A 20,133-nucleotide genomic window follows, 5' to 3' on the forward strand; every position below is an offset into this window, starting at 1 on the left:
GGTGCTCAGATTTGCACACCCGAAGTGAGTGGGTCAGGAGGCTGGTAGGTGTCTTTGGCTTGGAGATGGGCTTCTGTGCAAACACACGCTTGTGAGCTGGGGCAGGGATGGGAATGGACACAGGTTGATATGCCGATCCTCTGCGTGTATGGTACCTGACGCTGGGAGTTTTAAGCCTGCTTGTGAGAGGTGTGACGCCTTCGGGGCTTTGGTTGATTGCTCCCTCTCTTCCTCCTTGCCTTAGCGGACAAGTCCTGGGCCGCAGGTGTTTTGAAGCCCGTATCTGCGCCTGCCCGGGCCGGGATCGCAAGGCGGATGAAGACAGCATCCGAAAGCAGCAAGTTTCCGACAGCACAAAGAACGGCGATGGTACGAAGCGCCGTAAGTAGCTGGCAGAGCGGTGCCGAGGGCAGGCCAAGCTTTCGGTGCGTGGGAAGTTTTCCAGCTTCTGTCCCCGGGGAATGAAGACTGGCCGGAGACAGGAGGGCATTAGGGGGATCCGAAAGGCAGGAAACTGCCATGATCCTTTAAGAAAAGGATCTGTGGGGATTTCTGTTCCAGCTGTGGATTAAAACCTCTGCCTACCAATGCATGGGTGTTGACCCAGTTGGCTCCATCAAGCAGTCATGGTCCAGCTGTCCCCAGTGCAGCATGGACCAGCGGTGACTTGTCCCAAGTGCTGCTTTTGGATGGCGATGGTGTTGTCCAATCCATCCAGCCAGGGTACAGTGACCTGCTGTGGGCCTGTGTGCGCACTGGAGCCGTGCTCCCATATTTCTCTGCAACGCTTCATCTTCCAAGATGTTTCGTGGCTGCAGCTGCCCCTGCCACGGGGGACGGCACTCGGCTCCATTTCAACCCTGCGGTGCTGGAGCTGTTTTGAGTGCTCTGCTTGGGGAGCATGTCCATGGCTGTTGATAATACCCAGCTCCAAGGTGGGGTTTCCTGCATGCCCAGTGATGGCACGAAGCCATTTAGCTGGGTGCCGGGCTGTAGCTGGAGGATTTGCCTCATTGACGGATTCGACCTTCCTGCCCTCTGCTCTGCTCCCTTAAAGAGCTGAGCAATTTGGGGAGGGTATTCTCATAACTGGGCGGCCTGGTGATGCCAGTGCTTTTGTCCGTTGTACTTGCTGTCAGCATCCATCTCGTGGCCCCAGTTTGGTTAGCCGTGGCTCTGCTTGTTGCCCAGAGCACCCTGACTACAAGCACCTACAATTATTGATGTTAAGGGCTTTTTAGTGCTGTACTTAAGTTGTGCCCTATACTGTATCACAATGCTTTTGCTTTAGTGGTGAAATGCAGGCTTACTATACTATAGTAAGTTTGGTTTGTGTGTTTTTTGACTTCCCACTCTTTATGGCCACATACACACCATCAAATGTATGGTTTTCAGTGCCTCTCTTTAGCTCATGGTCACAAAAATACATCCTCACATCTCCTCCAACCTGTTGTATACATGGGTGCGCTCCTCTGAATTTTCCTTGGAAGCACAGCGAGAGAGAAAATCATAGAAAATGAGGATTGAAAGGGATGTCAGGAGGTTGCATCTAGTCCAGCCCCCTGGTCAAAGCTGGACCAGCCCCAACTACATCATCCCAGGCAAAGTTTGTCTAGCCGAGTCTTAAAAATCACCAAGGACGGAGACTCCACCACCTCTCTGGGTAACCTGGTCCAGTGCTTCACCACCCTCCTCGTGAAAGATTTTTTTTTTTTCCTAATATCCAACCTCAACTTCCCTTGCTGCAGCTTGAGCCCATTGCTCCTTGTCCTGTCATCTGCCCCCACTGAAAACAGCCCGGCTCCATCGTCTTTGCAACCACTTCATGCATTGGGTGTCTCTTAATGGGGCACTTTGGGGATCTCTTTGCAGCTTTCCGGCAGGGCACCCACGGCATCCAGATGACGTCAATCAAAAAGCGGCGCTCTCCTGACGATGAGCTCTTGTACTTGCCGGTAAGCCATTTGCCTCTTCGTCTTTTCCCTTCATAGCTTATTGGTTATTTTGGCATCATTATAAGTAGATTGAGGCTAAACAGCTGCTTTTTTGGTGCTTAGTTTAAAAAAAAAGGGGGTGGGTGGGGAATCCTTCATCTCAGATGGGATTATCCACAGACTAGGTACAGGAGTGAAAGAAATGGCTTTTGCAAATCAAGTATCTTAAGTTCATCCTCCAGATTTATACCATGCAGGACCCACTTGAGCAAATCTTTTCAAAACAGCCTGGGCAAATTGCTCCAGAGCATCCAGGAGGGAACAGCCTGTCCTAGCAGGTGGCTGGACTTACTGCCTAATGCAGCTTTCTCCCGTCACGCCTGCCGCTCTAGGATCCAAGCTTCCTCCAGTGATAATGGACCCAGATCCTTTTTTCCTCCGTGCTCTGGCAGATACTTCTTTGGCTTTTTAGGAGCATTATCTGTCACAGAGAGGAAGTGATTGATAGAGATGCAATGTGCTGTAAATAGCACAGGACACAGCTGGGAGTGGAGGAGCAAAGTGGGTCTGTGATTGTCCATTTACCGGTTTCCTAGTGCATGGTGCTTGGCCCTAAGACTTGTAGCACAGAGAACACTTTAAGAGCCCAGACCAATGGTGCCTTCCTGCAGATGTTTGGGGCCTATGAAGCTTGAATCCAGATGCATGTAAACCTCATGCACCTAAGGGTTTCCGTGGCTCCTGCCCCTGTGTCACCCAAGTGCTGTGCAGCTGGATCTTGCTAATACCCAGGGCATTTACCCAGTAAAGTTGCATTGAGCTCATTGAAAACTTCAGTGTCGAACAACCCCAAAATGTTAAGCATTCATCACCCATATCTGACCTGTGACCTCTTCCCTTAAAGGTGCAGCAGTTAGACGCTAGTTTTAGGGCAAGTCAGAAAGAGCATGGATGATGCATGTACGTGCAGCTCTACCCTTGCTTGGCTTTGAGGAGATCATGTGGGGGCTGTAGCTCTTGCCTTTGTAATATTCGGTCTCTAAGGGTTGTGTTGTCTTCCCTCTCATCTCCTTTGCCCAGGTCCGGGGCCGGGAGACATACGAAATGTTACTGAAGATCAAGGAGTCCCTGGAGCTCATGCAGTACCTCCCGCAGCACACAATCGAGACCTACCGGCAGCAGCAGCAGCAGCAGCACCAGCACTTGCTCCAAAAGCAGTGAGTATTTAGCAAGCGAGCAAGGACTGTGGGGCTGGGGAGGTGGAAAAGAGAGAGAAAGAGAGACAGGAGGTCCACACGGCTCATGCCTGGGTGGTTAAGAAGGGTGTCCTCAGTTCATCCCATCTGCAAAACCCTGGCTTGGTAGCCAGGCAAGGAGCAGCGAGCTCTTACCTGCTATGGCAAGAGCAAGTGGCCTTCTTGAAGGCTCTGAGATCTAACCTTGACTTGTTTCTGCAATGGAGCAAACCCATCTAGACTCCCCCTCCCCTCCAAACTATGCTTGGGTGCTGAATTGTGCCAGCCTCCTCTTAGTGCAAACTGTGTGCCCTTGACCTTAGCATGCACAGGGATGGGCTGCTGAGCAGAGAGGGCTTTGGATCGGTGATCTGAGGCCGTCTTCACTTTCATCGAGTCAACAGCCTTTCCCTCCAACTGCCTGCAGACAAGAACTGATGAGCATTTTGGATGGAAGTGCAGAGTGGGGGGCTGCCTTGCCACACGCTTTTTGTGGCAAAGGAGCAACCTGTTGAACAGCCCCAGCTCATCCACCCCCGGACTCTTGCCCGGTGACCTCTTCCAAGAGAGCCCGGCTTGCAAGCCCCATTGCGCCTTCAGGGAATTACTCCTTTGATGTCACCGGTGGGCAGGTTCAGGGTTGGAGTGGCAAATCAAATTGTAGGTTCAAAAAAACTGCGGGACTTTTAAAAGCCTGAAGCTCATAATAGCGGAGAGGCAAGAATATCTGCCTGGCCCTCGGGGAGTTGTAAAGCAGTATCTTTTATACATGCCTAAAGCCACATCAGTGCAGGGTCTCAAAGCAGTTGCAAAGGCTAATTTTGGTGTGCGGGTGAGAGGAACTACTGTTGTCCCCATTTTTGGAAAGGGCGAAGGATCTGAAAATGTAGGTAAGCATCTAAACTCGCAGGGAAATGGAAATGGCCGTAAGATGTCAGTGACGGAGTTGAAAGTAGCCCCCAGATCCTCCAACTTGCTTTAATTGCTCTCCTGAGCATCAGCAATTGGCAGTGTCTGTTGCAGGTAGCGGCATTTGGTGAGACTTTTTTCCTTTTTGCTCATGCGCCAGATGTGTAACTCATGGCATGGCAGAGCCTTGATGAGGCCAATGAACCATCCAAGCCCCCAAGGGCTCCCGAGGTGTGGTGCCCCCAGACCTGTGCCAGCCCTCTGCGCCAGGTGACTTCCACCCATTGGCATTTAGGATGCTGTCTTGGTGCCAGCTGGGTCCTTTTTGGGGCTATTAACAAAGCCCTATGTTGAAATGGAGCAGCCAGGAGCTTTAGGATCTCACCCACCCACTTGGTGCAATCCCCATTGTTTTTTAGATGCATGCCCTGCGATTGCACCAGATTTATGTGCTACCTGCCAGCAGTGAGAGAAACCTTCCTGCTTTGAGAGAGACCCCTCAAGTAGAGTCGTCCTTGCTGTAAAAAAAATAAAAATAAAAAAAAAGGGGGGGGTTTGTAAGCAGAAGTGGGTTGAAATAAATGACAGCCTGCCTCTGGGTGCTGACAGAGTTGCTTTGCTGTAATTACTGTTTTCACTCTTCCCGTATCCATGGGACGGGTTTTTGGCAGCAGAAGTCGGTATTTTTGTTGCCTTGCAGACCTGTGTGCGTATGAGTCCGTCCATTTTAGTTTAATGAAACTTTTCAGCCTGTCTCGTGGCGCTGTGCCAGTTCCCGGGCTGTTTCTCAGCTGCTGAGTGTGCGCTGATACAGGCAGGGGGGCAGGCGATTAGATGCTTTGAACAATGCCAGGAGGAAAAGTTACTTTTCAGCGGTTGTCTGGTCCTCGCTCCGTCTTGAGCAGGGAGAGGGCTCCAGTCATCCGCTGAAACATGTGCCAAGTTGGCTTTCCGGTGGGTTTACCCGAGTCGGAGGCTTTGCTCCATGACGAACGAACCAAGAAAAGCGCCTTTTGTGTTAAAACAATAGGTTTTGGTGGTAGTTACCTTTCTTTTGGGAGGAGTTTGCAGCATCTCAGTGCAAGGGGAGGCAATTCTGGAGTCGCTGACTTTGAGAAGAAGCTTCCATGCAGGAAGGCGAGGGTTAGTGGGCACTTGCTTAGGGAGGGATTCAGGCCCTGTTTGCATCCAAAATCAGATAAAATGCGACTTGTCTACCAGGCTGCTTTTTTGTCAGGAGGGGAAGTGTATTTTTTGTAGCTATGAATAGGGCTTCCAGAAGCACGCACCAGCGTCTTGCCTGTGAGCTGTGTATGCCGTGATTTGAAGCTACACGTCACACCGTGCAATTCGGTGCGTGCGACTGAGAGCATGGGCCAGACGGGGGGGCTCTGGGTATCCTCCAGGGGTCTGCCCACATGGCTCTGATTGCTGCACTTAGGAGCCTTGGCTTTTTCTCTATGGTTTCTGACTCTCGAAACATAACCGCGCTTGTGCATGTTATATACCAGGCAGAGAACCTCCCATGCTATTGCAAATGTTTTCCAACATGGAAAAGCCAGGCTGAGTATTCCCCATTTAAGGTCAGAGCAGAGGATTCATCCTGAATTTCGAAAGGGGTGCGGTTGACGGTTGAAAGAAGCAAAGGGGAATTTACCGGGGGCAATATGGTCATTGCTTCAAAAAAAAAAAAAAAAAGCAGTAAACTAGATCTTATTTTGGAAAATGATGATAACAACCGTCAATTTACAAGAAGGGAAAAAAATAACCTAATTGCATTTGGCAGGGCAGGAAACATAATTGTCTTAATGATTAAGGATGAGAAAGAAAAGAAGTCTGTATGGTGATCAAAAAAAAAATTGGATTCTGCAAGGTAATCAGAAAATCCCTCAGTAATTACAATTACTCAGAGCCTGTCTCTCTCTCTCTGTCTCTGTGTGTCTCATTTTCTTTCTATCTGCTCATGTTTTCCTGCATGGTTTTCTCGTATTTATTGTTATGCCAAATACCTTCATGATCACAGCTGGGTTTGGAGCATCCATCTTCATCCTGCCTCTACCACAGCCAAATTTTGGGGCCGTTTTTATCGTACATTAAGCTGGAAAACCTTTTGCATTCAGTTTGGCAACCGTGCTGGTTTAAAGCATGGCTCTCCACTACTAACAAGGAATCCTGGAAGCTGGTGATGGGGAAAAAGCCCTTTCCTCTCGAGGCAGCTCCTCAATGTAAATGAAAAGAGCTTTTCATTCTTTCCCGTTGGCAGTAGATCTCCCCTGGAAAGCACCTTCTCAGATTCGGGCACATCTCCTTTCCTCCCTTGTATTGCACACAGCAGCCGGTTGCCCCAGCTGTTTGCAGAGCCCGCAGACTGGTTGAAGTGTTTCCGAGATGAAGGAATCCTCTTCTTGCTGTTTGCCAGCAAAATATGTCCCATAGCACCTGGCAGCGAGTAGTTCACAAGCCCGTCACCTGCCCCTTTTCAAGCGAGATGCCCGTGGCATGAATTTGCACAGCCTGCAGTGGGAGAGCAACACATTGGCAGTGGTTTCATAGGCATTAGGGCTGGAAGGGACCTCGCAAAACCATTGTGGCACCTTGGGTACTTTGGTCAGGTCACCAGGATTGACCGTGCCGGCCTTACGCCTCCGTGCTTCACCAGCATGCATCCTCCACCCCAGGCAGAGAGAAAGGGAGCAAAAAATGCTGGTGTTAGAAGTAGCAATACTTCTCTGGGAGTAGGAGTGCTTGTCCTAGTACTTCTCTAGGAGTAGGAGTACTTCCTTCATACTTTCTAGGAGTATTGCTCAGGAAGGTAGCAATATGTTTCGCTGCGTAGTAGCTGCGGCGGGAGCTCCTGTTTGTTGTGAGTACGGTGGATCTCAGTAATAGCCCAGGCCTCCAAAGTCGTACAGCTGGCTACTGAAGTGTTGTGGGTATAGTTGGCAGACCAGGTTGTTTGAGGTAAATGCAACTAAAATAGTTGGAAAAATTCTTCCTTGCATGCTTTCGGGTAGAAATACCCTCCATCAGGCTGAGGATATAGTTGCTAGACTTCAAGAGTTGAACTGTCTAACAATAACCTCCTCCCTCCCGCTGCGTGGGGTGCCGCTTCTGTAGTTAAGCAGACAAACCTTGGCGTAGGCTGCGATGGAAACCCATTGCTTCTCCAGTTGAGTTTGCAACCGTTCATCTCGGCTTTTAGCTGGGGTGCTCTTCTTCCACCATTTTTCTTCATTGGGTGCTTTTAGCCGGGGCTGTACAACATGCTAAAAAAACCCCATAGAGGTCCCAGTGACCAGAGGGGTTTTTTTTCTTTGCCAGTCCATACTGTGATCATGAAGGTCAAAAGTGGTTGTTTTCTCTCCCTGGTTGTTTATAAAGGTTTCAAGGCTTGATCTTTTCTCCTCTTTTCTCTGGTTCCTTCTCTACAGTCTCCTTTCGGCCTGCTTCAGGACTGAACTCACAGACTCGCGGAGAGAGCCTCCCAAACAGACCGATGCCTTCTTAAAACATTCCAGCCCCCCAAACCCATCCGTCTACCCCTAAATCCAGCAGGCTTGGGGGGGGTTGTCCAGCTCCGGGACTAGAAACTCTGTGGCAAACAAACGCCTTGCTAGAAACAGAGCAAATAGCACGAACGAGGGACTCAAACTTTGCAAGGACGGATGATTCATCTCGTAGCTGTAGCGTTAGCGTTGGGAGGTCTGGACCCACACTGTCTTCCTTGGTGTGTCTTTTTTTTGTAATGTGTTTGTAAAAAAAAATCTGCTGTACTTTTTGCTGGATTCGTGAAACTCGCAGGAGTTTCTCTGAGCAGGTCTCAGTCTTTAAAATGCCTCTTGTCCTGTTAAATTAAAGACGTTTTCACGGGGCTTTTGGGGGGTTGTGTTTCAGCAGCCCGTGATGGTCAGTTAGTTGGGCCTGGCTGAATGCTGGACATGCAGTAGTAATGCAAGGGGTCGAAATGGTCCCTCCTGCTGGACAGATGGAGGTGACGAGCACCATAACTAGCATCAGTCGGTCTTTTTCTCTGTAGCAATACGCCCTCCAACCTCTCTCCCCTTAATCACAACGGGTCTGATCGGCAGCCTGTGGAAGTCAGAGGACTGTCTGGTTTAGTTCAGTTTTCCTTGTGGGGCTAATTCAACTACCCCTGAACTCGGAGTGGCTCGTGTTGGCTTCGGTAGGGTTGGATGAAGCTGTTGGCAATGGATTGGGAATCTCCAGTTCTCTTGGGAAACGTTGACCCTGCTGTGGCTTCTCCTTCAGGTGTGCGTGCCTGTTGCACATACGTGATGATGATTTTTTTTTGGACAGCCGTGTCTGGGCAGCACCTGGGCTCTGATGTTCCCCTGTCCCTGCAGCCACCCATCGGTTCTCTTCTTACTGCCTGGCAGAGCAAGATGGACCTAGCAATGTCTACCTAACTATTCCTTAGCCTTTACTGGACTATTTTCAACCCTTGCTATCCATCCAAATTTCCTTTTGTTTTCCAGTCCCAGTCAATTAAAGGTGATAATGTCATTTTGTGCGTTGACGACAGACTTCATGGGTTTTTGGTTTCAAGCACTTGTGAAAGTTCAACTTTCTTACTCGTGGCTACAGCTATTCTGGTTGGCGGAGGTTTCTATATGGAGGTATTTCCCAGCAAGGACTGGGAAAGCCAGGGGCCAGGGCTCCTTGTCTCAACCTGATTCTCGACCAAACAGTTGCAGCATCTTGAGATGTTTGAGGAAGGCCCTGAGATCTTTCCAGGCATGCCGCGGGTACCACACAGTGTTAACACTGTTGGGTGTGGAAATGCGATCCGCAAGATAAACCCAGAGATTTCAAATAGGAATGCAAAGTGTTAAAACTATTGCTACCTGCCTCCTGAGTTCTTTGCAACAGAAGAATTGCTCTCTTGTTTTTCCACAGTCAAAAAAAATGAGTGAAAGAGCTGGTGTTTTCTAAAGGGGGTCTTGAATCTAAAATGGTTGACAGCCATTGACCTAGAAAGACCCATGGGGTTTTACTCCCCCCCTTGAGAGAGGTCCCACTGCAGAGATGTATCAGGCCCTGGTGAAATGCTTGCCTGCCATTGCCTCTACCAATAGGGGCACGACGCACTTGGCCATTACCAGTGTGGGATTGATGGTATCTGCCAAGCAGAAGATCCCAGGAGCTACTCTAACCCATGTGAAAAATGCAGTGCATCCTTGGGAATGAGCCCTTTGAGGGAGCAAGCGCACCAAGGACACTTGGCGTTTCCTCCAAGGATTCTCCGTCTGTTGGACAAATAAGTGCCCAGTCGTGAGACGGTCATGCGTGTTGGATGTAGGCTTTGCCCTCTCCACAGGGCTTGATTGGTCTCAGCAGGCAGACGGGGGTTGGAGGTGGTTATCCATGCATGCCCCATCCAATTCTGTTCCTGAGTCTTTGCCCATCAGAGGCTTCCCCCAGCTGTAAATGGGTGGCTGGACACGATGCTTGCTACATCTGTCCCTTGCATGCTGTTGGCTCCAGAAACCCAAGTGCCTTAACCATGCAATCCAATGGGTTGTCTGGGCCTGAGTGGGTCTTTGACCTTCTATTGAGCTATGATCCCTAGAAAAATGTGCCAGCTCAGACAGAACCGCCGGAGGCGTAATGGAAGAGCTGAGACCATTCTGGCTAAGGAAACGTCCCCAGATACCATCCAGTCCCCCGTTTCACTTCATAATGCTACAGACTCAGGGTAAGATACTACATCCAGATCCAGATGTTGTGCACACCAGATAGACGTAATTGAACAATTTAATTAAATATAAGCTTTGGAGTACGTTACGTTTAATAACTCTTCAACTAGTAAGCAGATCTGAGACCACTGCCTTCGGCAGCATGGATGTTGGCTGGCTGGACATTATATATGGGGACTGTCCTTTCCCAGTCTGGGAGATCCTGCCACCTAATAAGAAGCCCTCTGTACAAACTTATTTCATCAGGTTTTCAGTCTGGGCAGCCCCACGTGTCCTCAGTTTGAGTCAAAGCCTCTGTTTTGAAGGTCTCTCTTGAAATGCTCTGTCCTGCTTCTCCTATCCCACAATATCGAGTAGCTGAAAGAGTAATTGCATATCCCCTTTCTATGTGAGATCTCACTACTAGGCTAGGAAGCATGTTCGTGGCTCCTTTCAGCTCCTTCTGTGGTCCTTCTTCCAACTCCCGTCCTTACACCTGCAAATGGCCATTGCCTCAGCCAGCGGGGTCGGCGAGTGCTGCATGCTCAGGATTGATCCTGTCTTCCATGGAGATGGAGCATCACTGAGGTCTCATCTTTGCTTGGACCTTGACTTTTCTTGCCAAAATCCTATTCTGGAGGAAATCTCCTCTCTCTAGGCATTTCAGAAGCTTTGTTTTATGGCTTTGGTCAAACAAATCCTGTTGTCTGCCTTCCTCTCTCTCCCCAAAGAATAACCATGCAGACTGGCCATTGCATAGCTGTTATCAGACAGACTCCTCTCCACATTAGTATGGCTGTCTCTGCTAGCACCAGCTACTTTGCTTCCTCCGTTCCCATATCCTGGATGTATGCATACAACAGCTGCCCATTTCATTAAGTTCTCTCCTCTTAATTTAGCTCTGAGGCAAAATGCCGACTTCCAGAGGACAGCGCCCCAACTTTGGTGGGCTGCGGCTTGATCATCCACATGCATGTGCTTGGAGACCAAAGGGCTGGCTCATTTATTATGCCAGAGGCTCTTTTGAGATGTAGGGCACCAAGCTGTCTCCTTGTTGGGACTCATTTGGGATCCTGCGGTGGTCACTTTGTTTTTTGTGTCTGTCTTAGATGTGGGATTGGGACATCACAGCTCATTTGTGGCCCTGCTATGGCATACAACCTCTTTGGTGGCAAAGAGGATGGAGCTGGACTGGTCTCAGCGGGGGCAGATGACAGAAGAAGAAATGGGCTCATGTTGCAGCAAGGGGAGTTGAGGTTGGATATTAGGGAAAACTTTCTCACACTGGAACAGGTTATCCAGAGATGTGGTGGGAATTTTGGAAGTTTTGCATCTTTGGAAGTTCTCCATCCTTGGAGGTTTTGAAGCCCCAGGTAGACCAAGCCTTGGCTGGGATGATGTAGTTGGGGCTGGTCCTGCTTGGAGCAGGGGGTGGGACTAGATGTGACCTCCTGAGGTCCCTTCAACCCCCATTTTCTATGATCCGATGCCTGGGACTCGAGGACACCTCACGTGGGATCTGCATAGATAACCATGTCTTGGACTGCAGTTGGGAAATATTATTTCATGGTGGTGAACACACTTGTGGACTTCAGCTACTGCTCGTCTGTTCAGCAGCATGACAGAGCATCCTGTAATCTCGACCATACGTGTTGCAGGGCATGTGCTGTTGGACCACACCATTGATCTGTAGGGTCCTTTTGTAAGGGCCAATGCCCAGGAATGGGGAGGAAAGGGGAATTGTGCGTGAAGTATGCTGCCAACTAAGCCATGCCTCGCACAAAATGCCCTCCCTGTCCATTCTAGATAATCAGTTTATGCCCCAGAGCATGAGAACTGCTTACCCCCATATTAGCTTGCATAATTGCAAATACTATTGGCCATATCATGACTCAGCTTCATGATGGGAGAGATGCATCAGCTGCTGCCCTTCACTCTGTGCCTTTTTGTCCCAGGCAGGCTGTCCCAAACAGCATCAATAGCAGGGTATTTGCAGTCCTGATGCCTTGTTGTTAAAATGCATTTCATTGGCAGTTGTATCCCATAAACGTTTCAGCCTTTAAGCCTCCATGCAACTTATTAAGCATCATTTTTATATGCGAATTTCGCACGCCCGTTAATTTTCCATACCTATTAAAAATGGGAAGAAGCCACCTGTCTCAAACACCACGTAGTCTACTGTGTGTTTAATATCAGAAGCTGTCTTTTTTTTTTGCATTTCCTGATGCTGTTGCTATATGAATGTGTGACGTTCATTTTCAATAAACTTTTGCAACTTGGTTTATGTTGGGGATTTTCCCTCGCTGCCCGTCTCTGCTTTCATTTTCTATATATTGTATGTGGGTTTAGCTTAACTTCAGTGTGTATGGGTATTTGGTATCTGATTGTCATCTCGTGCCTGTGAGAAGACAGTCGAATCCTCCTATTTTGGCCAGGAACGCCTAGATTGTGGCACGTTAAGCACTCAACCTTGGCCTAACCCTGTTCCTGTTGCCGTTGATGTGCGGTGACAGAGTTAGGCCCGCTGCACTTTTGAGGGTCTTGCCTGTCCATGCAGCCACAGAAAAATCTGTGCTACTGAAATAGGACTTTCCTTTAAATGCAACCCATCCCAAATTTACACACCAGCTGTGGGCAGGTTGTCTTCTGCACAACTTGACTGCCTTGCCCAGAATGACCCCCGCAGAGGTCTGCTGCGGGGTCAGTCGTATGCCTTCTGGGCTTAAAAGCAAAGGGGTTTCACCCCCCAATGTCCCAATAGTTAATTCTTGGGTTCACGTTATCCAGGGTGCATGGCTGTGATAAGCACCTAATGACTTTGGCACACGTTTCTGGAGGGAGAGACGTGTGTAACAGATATCCCAAAGCCTTCTGAGCCTGGGGGTCAATGTAGGCCAGACCTTTGTGGCTGGTGTGTGCTTTTAAAAATGCAACGTGAGATCTCAATCTGTATCCTGCCTGGAAACGTTGGGTCCGAGCTCCGTGGTTGGGTTTCATTTTCCCTGGGGAGCTATACCTCTTGCTTAACACTGATCAGAAACCCTTTCCATTTCCTCGCCTCTTGCAAAGCCTGTTGGATTTTATCTGTGCCATCTGCGCCCCCAACGTGCAGTGTGCGCCCTTCCCTTGCTCTCATAATTGTGCAATTAGTCAGCTGCCCCCAGGGATTTAGATCCAGTGCCCGATTCGCATGTTTGTTCCACCCAACCCAGCAAGATTCAGGCAGGTGGTGTTGAGTCTCCCCATTGCGTGCAGCTAGCCTCTCAAACCGGCCAGAAACTTCGGTTGTTGCTGGGGACACGGTGAAGTCTGTAGTTGGGAATGGTTCAGGAGGCCCTTACGCCCTTTACACACAAGGAAAGCCAGCTCCCAGGAATCCAGTTCAACCAGACGTGCAGAAGATGAGCCAGTTTCCTTGTGGGAAGCCATGCAGCAAAAACACCCCTAGACATTAACCCTGTACCTGTTGGGGTGCAAAGCATTCGCTCGGGCTCTGTGACTGCCGGGCAAGGAGCACGGTACGGAGATCGTCCTGTTCGGGAAACTCAAGAGCGCGTTCCACGTGCCAGATCTCTGCTCCCGCCATCGAGGGGGGGAGACAGTGCAGCGCGCTGCCAGTTGCACTGTTAGAGCAGCTCAGCGACCCATTTTCTGCATATCCTAAATAATGCCGCAGTGGTAACGCGATCCGGAGACCGGGCTGCCATTCATAAGCCGTCTGGTCTGCGCGCTTGTGCTCTTCCCAGCTGGATCGCTGCCTCGTAAGCAGTCTGGGGTGGAAAGGAGAAGGGTCTCATGAGCCGCTCTCCTTCCGGCCAGGTCTGTAACTGAGAAGGGCACTATTGCTGGACTGAGCGGGGTCAGCCTGGATTGGAGAGTCGAAGCAGCCCTCTCCTTGCAGGCTTCATTTGACTTGGCTTTACACAGTGACGGTTCAAGGCTGGTATTTTTCAGAGGAGCCTAGGGGATTTGAACACCCAGTCTGCATTCAAATAAGCCAGTTTTGTACAGGTAATCCCTTAGAAAGCTTCCAAAAAAATCTTGGTCTTTTGCACACACGTCAGAAGTGCTCACAGGCTTTTCTGGTCTGCGGGAGTGCCTGGAAAGGCACAATCAGCCTCATTCTCCAAACCCTTGGGAGAGTCTTAGAGAAGCTGGTATCATAATGGCGGTACCCAACCCTGAAGACTTAAACCACCCACAGGGAGCTATTAGCAACAATAAAAGTCCCTCAAAATACCCTTTTTTCAAAAATGGTTTTGTGACCCCGAAGGCGAATGTTTGCACAAAAAAAAAAAAAAGTTTGTTTGGAAGAAATTTTCCAATTTTGTATCCCAGCCTTTAAAATGTTTTCCTGTTTTCTTAAATGAAAACCTGAAATGCTGGATCCAGAAATGAAACAAGTTCATTTTCTGGGTTGTTTTTGATGAGATCTTGGGTACTGTGGGGAGAGGGAAGGGTTGGTTTTTTAACTTGGCCATAAAAAGGGCATTGCTGAAAAGCTCTGGGAATAAGTCTCCTGGTATCTAGTTAGGGGAGTGTGGGCACCCCTTCCTCTCTCCCTGCCCACGGAGCCATGAATGCCCCTGCTCCAAAATGGCAGCGTTGTCGCTTGCTATAACCTCTCCTTCTCTTTCCCAGGAGCTCCATGCAGTCCCAGTCGACTTACGGCTCCAGCTCGCCGCCACTCAGCAAGATGAACAGCATGAACAAGCTGCCGTCAGTCAGCCAGCTCATCAACCCCCAGCAGCGCAACGCCCTGACCCCCACCACCATCCCTGACGGCATGGGAGGCAACAGTAAGCTCCTTCTCTTGCAGGTCCCTGTTTGTAGGTGTGCAAAGCCTCTGTTGCGCTGTGGGATAAGAGCGGGGAGATGGGTGAGAGTGAGGGGCAGCAGTGGATGGCATGGGAGGTAGGGGGGACCTGGGAATAAGATGCCACGCGGGGGCATGGGAAGTGACTAGGCAAGTTATCCATCTTCCTGATTCTCATGGAGTCCCTTCCCAGCTAGTATAGCATGGCCATGAGCCTGGGCATCGCCTGGAGCGGTCCTCAGCCAAGCAGGAGTCCACCCCCAGCTCGAGGTGGAGGTGCACGGGGGAAGGCATGAACTGCTGTCCCTGCCCTGCACTTGCATCTCCAGGGCTGTCAGCAGCACAGTAATCCTAGAGCCAAGTCAGACTCCTTGAAGGCAGCGATCGTGCCCTGAGCTGGGTACCGGGAGGGATGCCATCTGCCCCAGCTTTGCACACGTTCCCATGTGCCCGGGAGCAAAACAAGCGCACTGCGCTGTCTGCTTGCTGCCCGTCTGATTTGTAGGGCAAAGCATGAACGTCCCTCTGTCTAGCAAAACCTCTCCTTGCTTTTAAACAAAGCCTGTGCCATGCAGGGTCTCCCCCCACTCGTCCCCGCAGCTGTTCCCTGCCTCCTGGGGGCACTCGGGGCCTCTGCAAACCAGGCTGGGAATTGGGTTACCGCGCTGTCCGTGTTTTGACAGCAAAGACAGCGGCGAGGGCTGCAGTTTGCTTAGGTTTGCACCTGGCCTGCTTGTGACGGAGGCTGGCTGGGGCGAGGGAGCGCTGGAGAGGCAGTCTCCAGTTACCCCGGCCAGGAGAGAGGGCTGTCATTTCTCGAGGCCCGAGATAATCGGGGCGAGGGAGAGGGGTGGAGCACAATGCTTGTGACGTTCTCTGAAAAGTTGGGGTCTCTGCCCCCCTGGGGCTGGGCTGGGAGGCCTGGAGCTCCTGTGTAACGACCGGCTCCTCCTTCCACCCAGTTCCGATGATGGGCGCCCACATGGCGATGACCGGCGACATGAACGGCCTGAGCCCCACGCAGGGCCTGCCTCCCCCGCTCTCCATGCCTTCGACGTCTCACTGCACCCCCCCTCCTCCTTACCCCTCTGACTGCAGCATCGTCAGGTGAGTGGGAGCCAGATTCGCGCCAAAATAAACATGCCTTTTCCTGGGGCACCGGGTTTGGTGCGCTCACTGTTTACCCGGCCATGCCAGCACCCCCGGGCTTTGCAAGCAGGAATTGATCTCGCCACCCCCAGCCATGAGTTGTCACCCCCGTCTAGAAGCAAAGAGCCTTGCCCTGCGGAGGCCAAGCGGCGAGTCCACAGGAGTTGAGGGTACCCGGGAGCCGCTGATGGCGTGAGAACCGAGGTGCCTCGACGTGGTGCTGCTGCCTATCCTAACCCGTCGGCCCCTGCTCACGAGGAAGGGCAGATCGGTTGTTCTGGTGTTTGCATATGTGGAATAAGGTTTAAACACTGGATTTCCCAAAGGGAGGTGCTTCGGTTTTGATGCGTCCCCGGAGGCCTATGTCACGCTCCTAGCCTCTGTCTGCTAAAAATAAACCGCAGTGCCCAGGCTGGCATGAGGAAGGCCAGTCTGCTGGCTCCTTGACTTGCCATGCACGGAGCTGCGCACGTGGCGGCATCGCCGGGCCTCGGAGATTTCGGCGGAGGCGGCGTGCAAGGCGTTGCCTCCCAGACCTGGTTGCTGAGTGTTCGGTTTGTCTGCGTTGGGCTATTGCAGCCAGGGTGATCCTTTTTCTCTCTCTCTCTCTCCTTCCCTTCCCCCCTCCTCTGCAGCTTCTTAGCGAGGCTGGGCTGCTCATCCTGCGTGGATTATTTCACGACCCAGGGGCTGACCACCATCTATCAGATTGAGCATTACTCCATGGATGTAAGTAACTGTGTCACCCTTTTGTTTGCTTGCGCCCTGGCCCCCGCGGCCCCAGGCCGAGCAGGTCGCGACTCCCAGGCGACTCTGCGCAGACGTGCAAGTGCAGCTAGTTTCCAACCAGCCTCTCCCCAAACCGTGCCCTTCCGTTGGGGGTTCAGATGCCCACAACTTGCACGCCCACTGGTGTCCCCCATGGCTGCCTGACAGTGGTCTGCGATTTTCTGGCCCTCGTTTCACCCCTTGCTTCCATGATTTTCCTCTGGGTGCTCGCTCTCTGCCCTCTGGTCTTCTCCCGCATGGCTCGTTGCACAGGCCTGCTTCCTCCTGCCCCGCTCCGGCTGCTGCATCCCCGCTGGGGCTGGGCGCTCTCGCTTCTGCAGGCTGCGCTGCTTCTTTGCTCTCTGCCGCGGCTGGGAGAACCGATCCAAACTGAACACCGGCTAACCAGTCCAACCAGGGCACTTACTGGGGCAGGGCAGACCCACCCCACTTGTTAGCTAGCAAGCAAACCCAGTGATGCCTCATGAACTGGAGACGGTCCCTAATACCCGATGTTCAGACATGCACATCTGTCCCAAACCTCAGGGAGGTTCAGGGTAGGATGCTGAACTCACAGCTGGGTGCAATAGGCACCGTGCTGCGTGCTTCAGGCGGGAGATCTTGCAGGGTCCAGAGCAGGGAGCGGTGGCAGGAGATGCTCCAGTGGCTCCCAGGTAATTAAGAGGGACCGGAGTTGCTCTGCAGTGCCGGAGCCAAAATCCCTCCTGTCCTCTTCAGCTCTGTCCTGCTAGGGACAGTCCTTAATTAACCCTCATTTTAATACAAAGCAATCTTTCCGGACAAGTGGATTTCTAAGCCTCCAGGAAGGAGCATGAAGAGGGCAGGCCTGGCACACAGGCCAGGTTTCTAGTGCTGTGCCCTTGAACTCATCTGCATTAAGGCTCTTCCATCGGTGCCTTGCAGGCGGCATAGCCTACGGCTGCCTGCAAGGTATTGCGTATGGGCAATGCCGCCTGCAAGGCATTGATGGAAAAGCCTTAATGACAACTTGTGGAGGTCCCCCAGGTTGCTCTCGGGGCCCATGCATCTTGGACACCTCCTGCCTTGCTGCCTCGCACGGTCCCAGCTGAAGCAGCCACCCAGAGATGCAGTGTTTTTGCATTTCTGGTCTCACTCCCGGCTTATGGCCTTGTGCCATGAGGGTTGCTGGCTCCTGGGCGGGATGGGAGGCAGCGGGGTCCTTCGATAGCAGATCTCTGGTGCAGCTGCCCCCATTGTAAGCCCTTTTTTTGGTCTGCAGGATCTGGTGAGCCTCAAGATCCCGGAGCAGTTTCGCCATGCCATCTGGAAAGGCATCCTGGACCACCGGCAGCTGCACGACTTCTCCTCCCCTCCCCACCTCCTGCGCACCCCGAGCGGCGCCTCCACCGTCAGCGTGGGCTCCAGCGAGACCCGTGGCGAGCGGGTTATCGACGCGGTGCGCTTCACGCTGCGCCAGACCATCTCCTTCCCACCCCGCGACGAGTGGAACGACTTCAACTTCGACCTGGACGCCCGGCGCAACAAGCAGCAGCGCATCAAGGAGGAAGGGGAGTGAGCCCCCCACCTGCCCCCGGCATAGGCTCCGTCCCCGCCCTGCCCACAAACTGCTTGGCCCTTCCCGTCCCTCCGCTCCGTGCCGGACCCAGGGAGAAGAGCCAGGAGAGGCCCCCTTTCCCTGCCGTGCTAGCTATGCCCTCTTTTCATCCCATCGAGGTCGTGCCCCTCGCCCCACAGCCTCCCTGCCGGGAGAAGGAGACGAGCAAGGTGCCCGGGGTGGGTAGGAAGCACTTGGTCTTTCCTCCGATGCAGCCGGCCTTGACAAGCCGGCGTTTTCCGTGGGGCTTTTCTCTTGGCTTTGGCACCCTGACCTGCATGGTGCTTCTCTCCGTATGCGGGCATCTTTTTGCTTTGCTCCTCCTGCTGCAGGAAGAAGGTGATCCCTTTTGGCCTAGATGTCACTCGGGGTTGAACGTCTGCAGACGCAGGTGCCGGAGACCTCACTAAACTAAAACCTGCGTCTGGGTTGGGTTTCTCCCTAATTTGTTGCCCGCTCAAGAGCAAAGCTGGAGGCTGAGGCTGTTGCCAGGCTTGCTTTAGTGATGCAACTGGGGGGTGGATTTAGACCTGGTAGGGGGGGATGCATTGGAGGCTGGAGGCCACTTTTTGGCTGAGCTAATGTAAGCCCAAGCCGTATTCCCAAGGACTTCACTAGGGTTGAACGTTTGCACCATCACAGCCCCACTTCACTTGGTTTCTCTCTCTCATCCTGCTGTTGCTGTGGGCTAGATGACCTGGGAAATGCTCCCAACCTCTGCCTGGGGACACGTGACCTGGTGCATGTTACTGCTGCACGATGTCCCGGGTAGGGACACCCAGCGTCCTTAGGATGCCTTGGACACCCAGTGTCCTCATTAGCTAGCAGCAGCGGTGGAGATGAGGAGTGCCTACTCCCATCCTGAAAACACTGCCATATCCAGAATTGAGGCATTTTCATGTATTTCTAATGGGAGGGAAGAAATCCAAGCGGAGGGACTGAGCTCTCAGCCTGGCTGCTTGCAAGCAGGCCTGCTTCTAGAGCCAGCCAGCATTTTGATCGGGTCAAGTCCTGCCAAGGCCGCTCCTAAATGAGTTGCACCCCTGCTGAGCCCACCACTCGCTGCCTTAATGCACTGACCTCCTGCTTGGCACCGCGGGGCTGTGTCTTTCCTTTACGCGTGGCCTAGCTAGCATCCTTCTCCACCTGTCTGCCCATTGAATAAGGGCCCTGCTGCCTTCGGCGAGCACGCCTCCACCTGCAAACCTATGTTCATCAGCTCTGCAAGGCCATTTCCCTGTATATAAGTTTGTATATAGATAATGTTTTTGTATGTGGCCATCTGAAGCATCATTGTGCTGATTTGGGGTTGTTTTTTGTTTTTTGTTTTTTTTACTTCCTGTTGGGTGACCAGGGCACAAGAACCACAAAAAGGTGTTTTTCATTTCGTTTAATTATTTTGATGCCAAGCGCTTGCAGTGCATGCCTTGTGACAAAGGGCACGCCACTGGGCCGCTCCGTCGTTTGTATTTTCCTAGGGAGATTCCTGCATTAGGTTTGATGCCCTTGGGAGGAAGGGGCTGAAACCTCGTTGTCCTTTTGTTTCCTAACACTTCAAATCCGAGCGTCCTAGATTTCAAGGTATTTTGTGCATTCAGTTTGAAAGCTTCTGAGCTTTTTTGGGGGGGGTATTTTTGTGCATGGGGCAGCAGAGAAGGGAGGCTTCCTGCAAGAGTGACCACAGAGGTTGTGTGTTGAGGAGAGGGTCAGTCTAGCTAAGAAGCTAGTCCTGGGGGAGGGATGAAGCATGTTCTGCCCTCTTCGCCTCTGTGGTTTTGCAGCCACACTGGGTAATTCCTTCTGAGCAGCTTCACTAATTTACAAAACCTGCCTCCAGTGCCACTTAGGACCTAGAAAGCTTGCGACTAGCAAAGACGGCGCCCAGTGTCTGGGCATGCAAGACGTCTTCCGCACTGCCTTCGTAGCCCAGCCGTGAGCCTGGGCCGTTGACTTGCTGAATCATCCAACATTTGAGATGTATAATGTGAACAGTCCTCTCTGTATCTGCTGTGTATCACTATGGAGCCCG

At 51.8% G+C, this 20,133-nt stretch overlaps 1 protein-coding gene across 3 annotated transcripts in view; it reads left to right on the plus strand.

Annotated features, from left to right (window-relative positions):
• The window catches only part of TP63 (tumor protein p63), a 105,746-nt gene extending 86,913 nt beyond the window's left edge, over positions 1–18,833 (plus strand). For all 3 annotated transcript variants that reach the window (XM_019503473.1, XM_019503474.1, XM_019503475.1), the window contains 7 exons: positions 245–381; positions 1,873–1,955; positions 3,015–3,151; positions 14,416–14,573; positions 15,553–15,697; positions 16,375–16,468; positions 17,769–18,833. In XM_019503473.1, coding sequence (XP_019359018.1) covers positions 245–381; positions 1,873–1,955; positions 3,015–3,151; positions 14,416–14,573; positions 15,553–15,697; positions 16,375–16,468; positions 17,769–18,065 — 1,051 coding nt within the window. In that variant the 3' untranslated portion in view covers positions 18,066–18,833. The remainder of the gene's footprint in view (positions 1–244; positions 382–1,872; positions 1,956–3,014; positions 3,152–14,415; positions 14,574–15,552; positions 15,698–16,374; positions 16,469–17,768) is intronic.
• The last annotated feature ends 1,300 nt before the right edge of the window (positions 18,834–20,133 follow it).

Source organism: Gavialis gangeticus, unplaced genomic scaffold, assembly GCF_001723915.1.
Source record: "Gavialis gangeticus isolate Ggan-Ray unplaced genomic scaffold, GavGan_comp1, whole genome shotgun sequence".
NCBI classification, from domain to species: domain Eukaryota; kingdom Metazoa; phylum Chordata; order Crocodylia; family Gavialidae; genus Gavialis; species Gavialis gangeticus.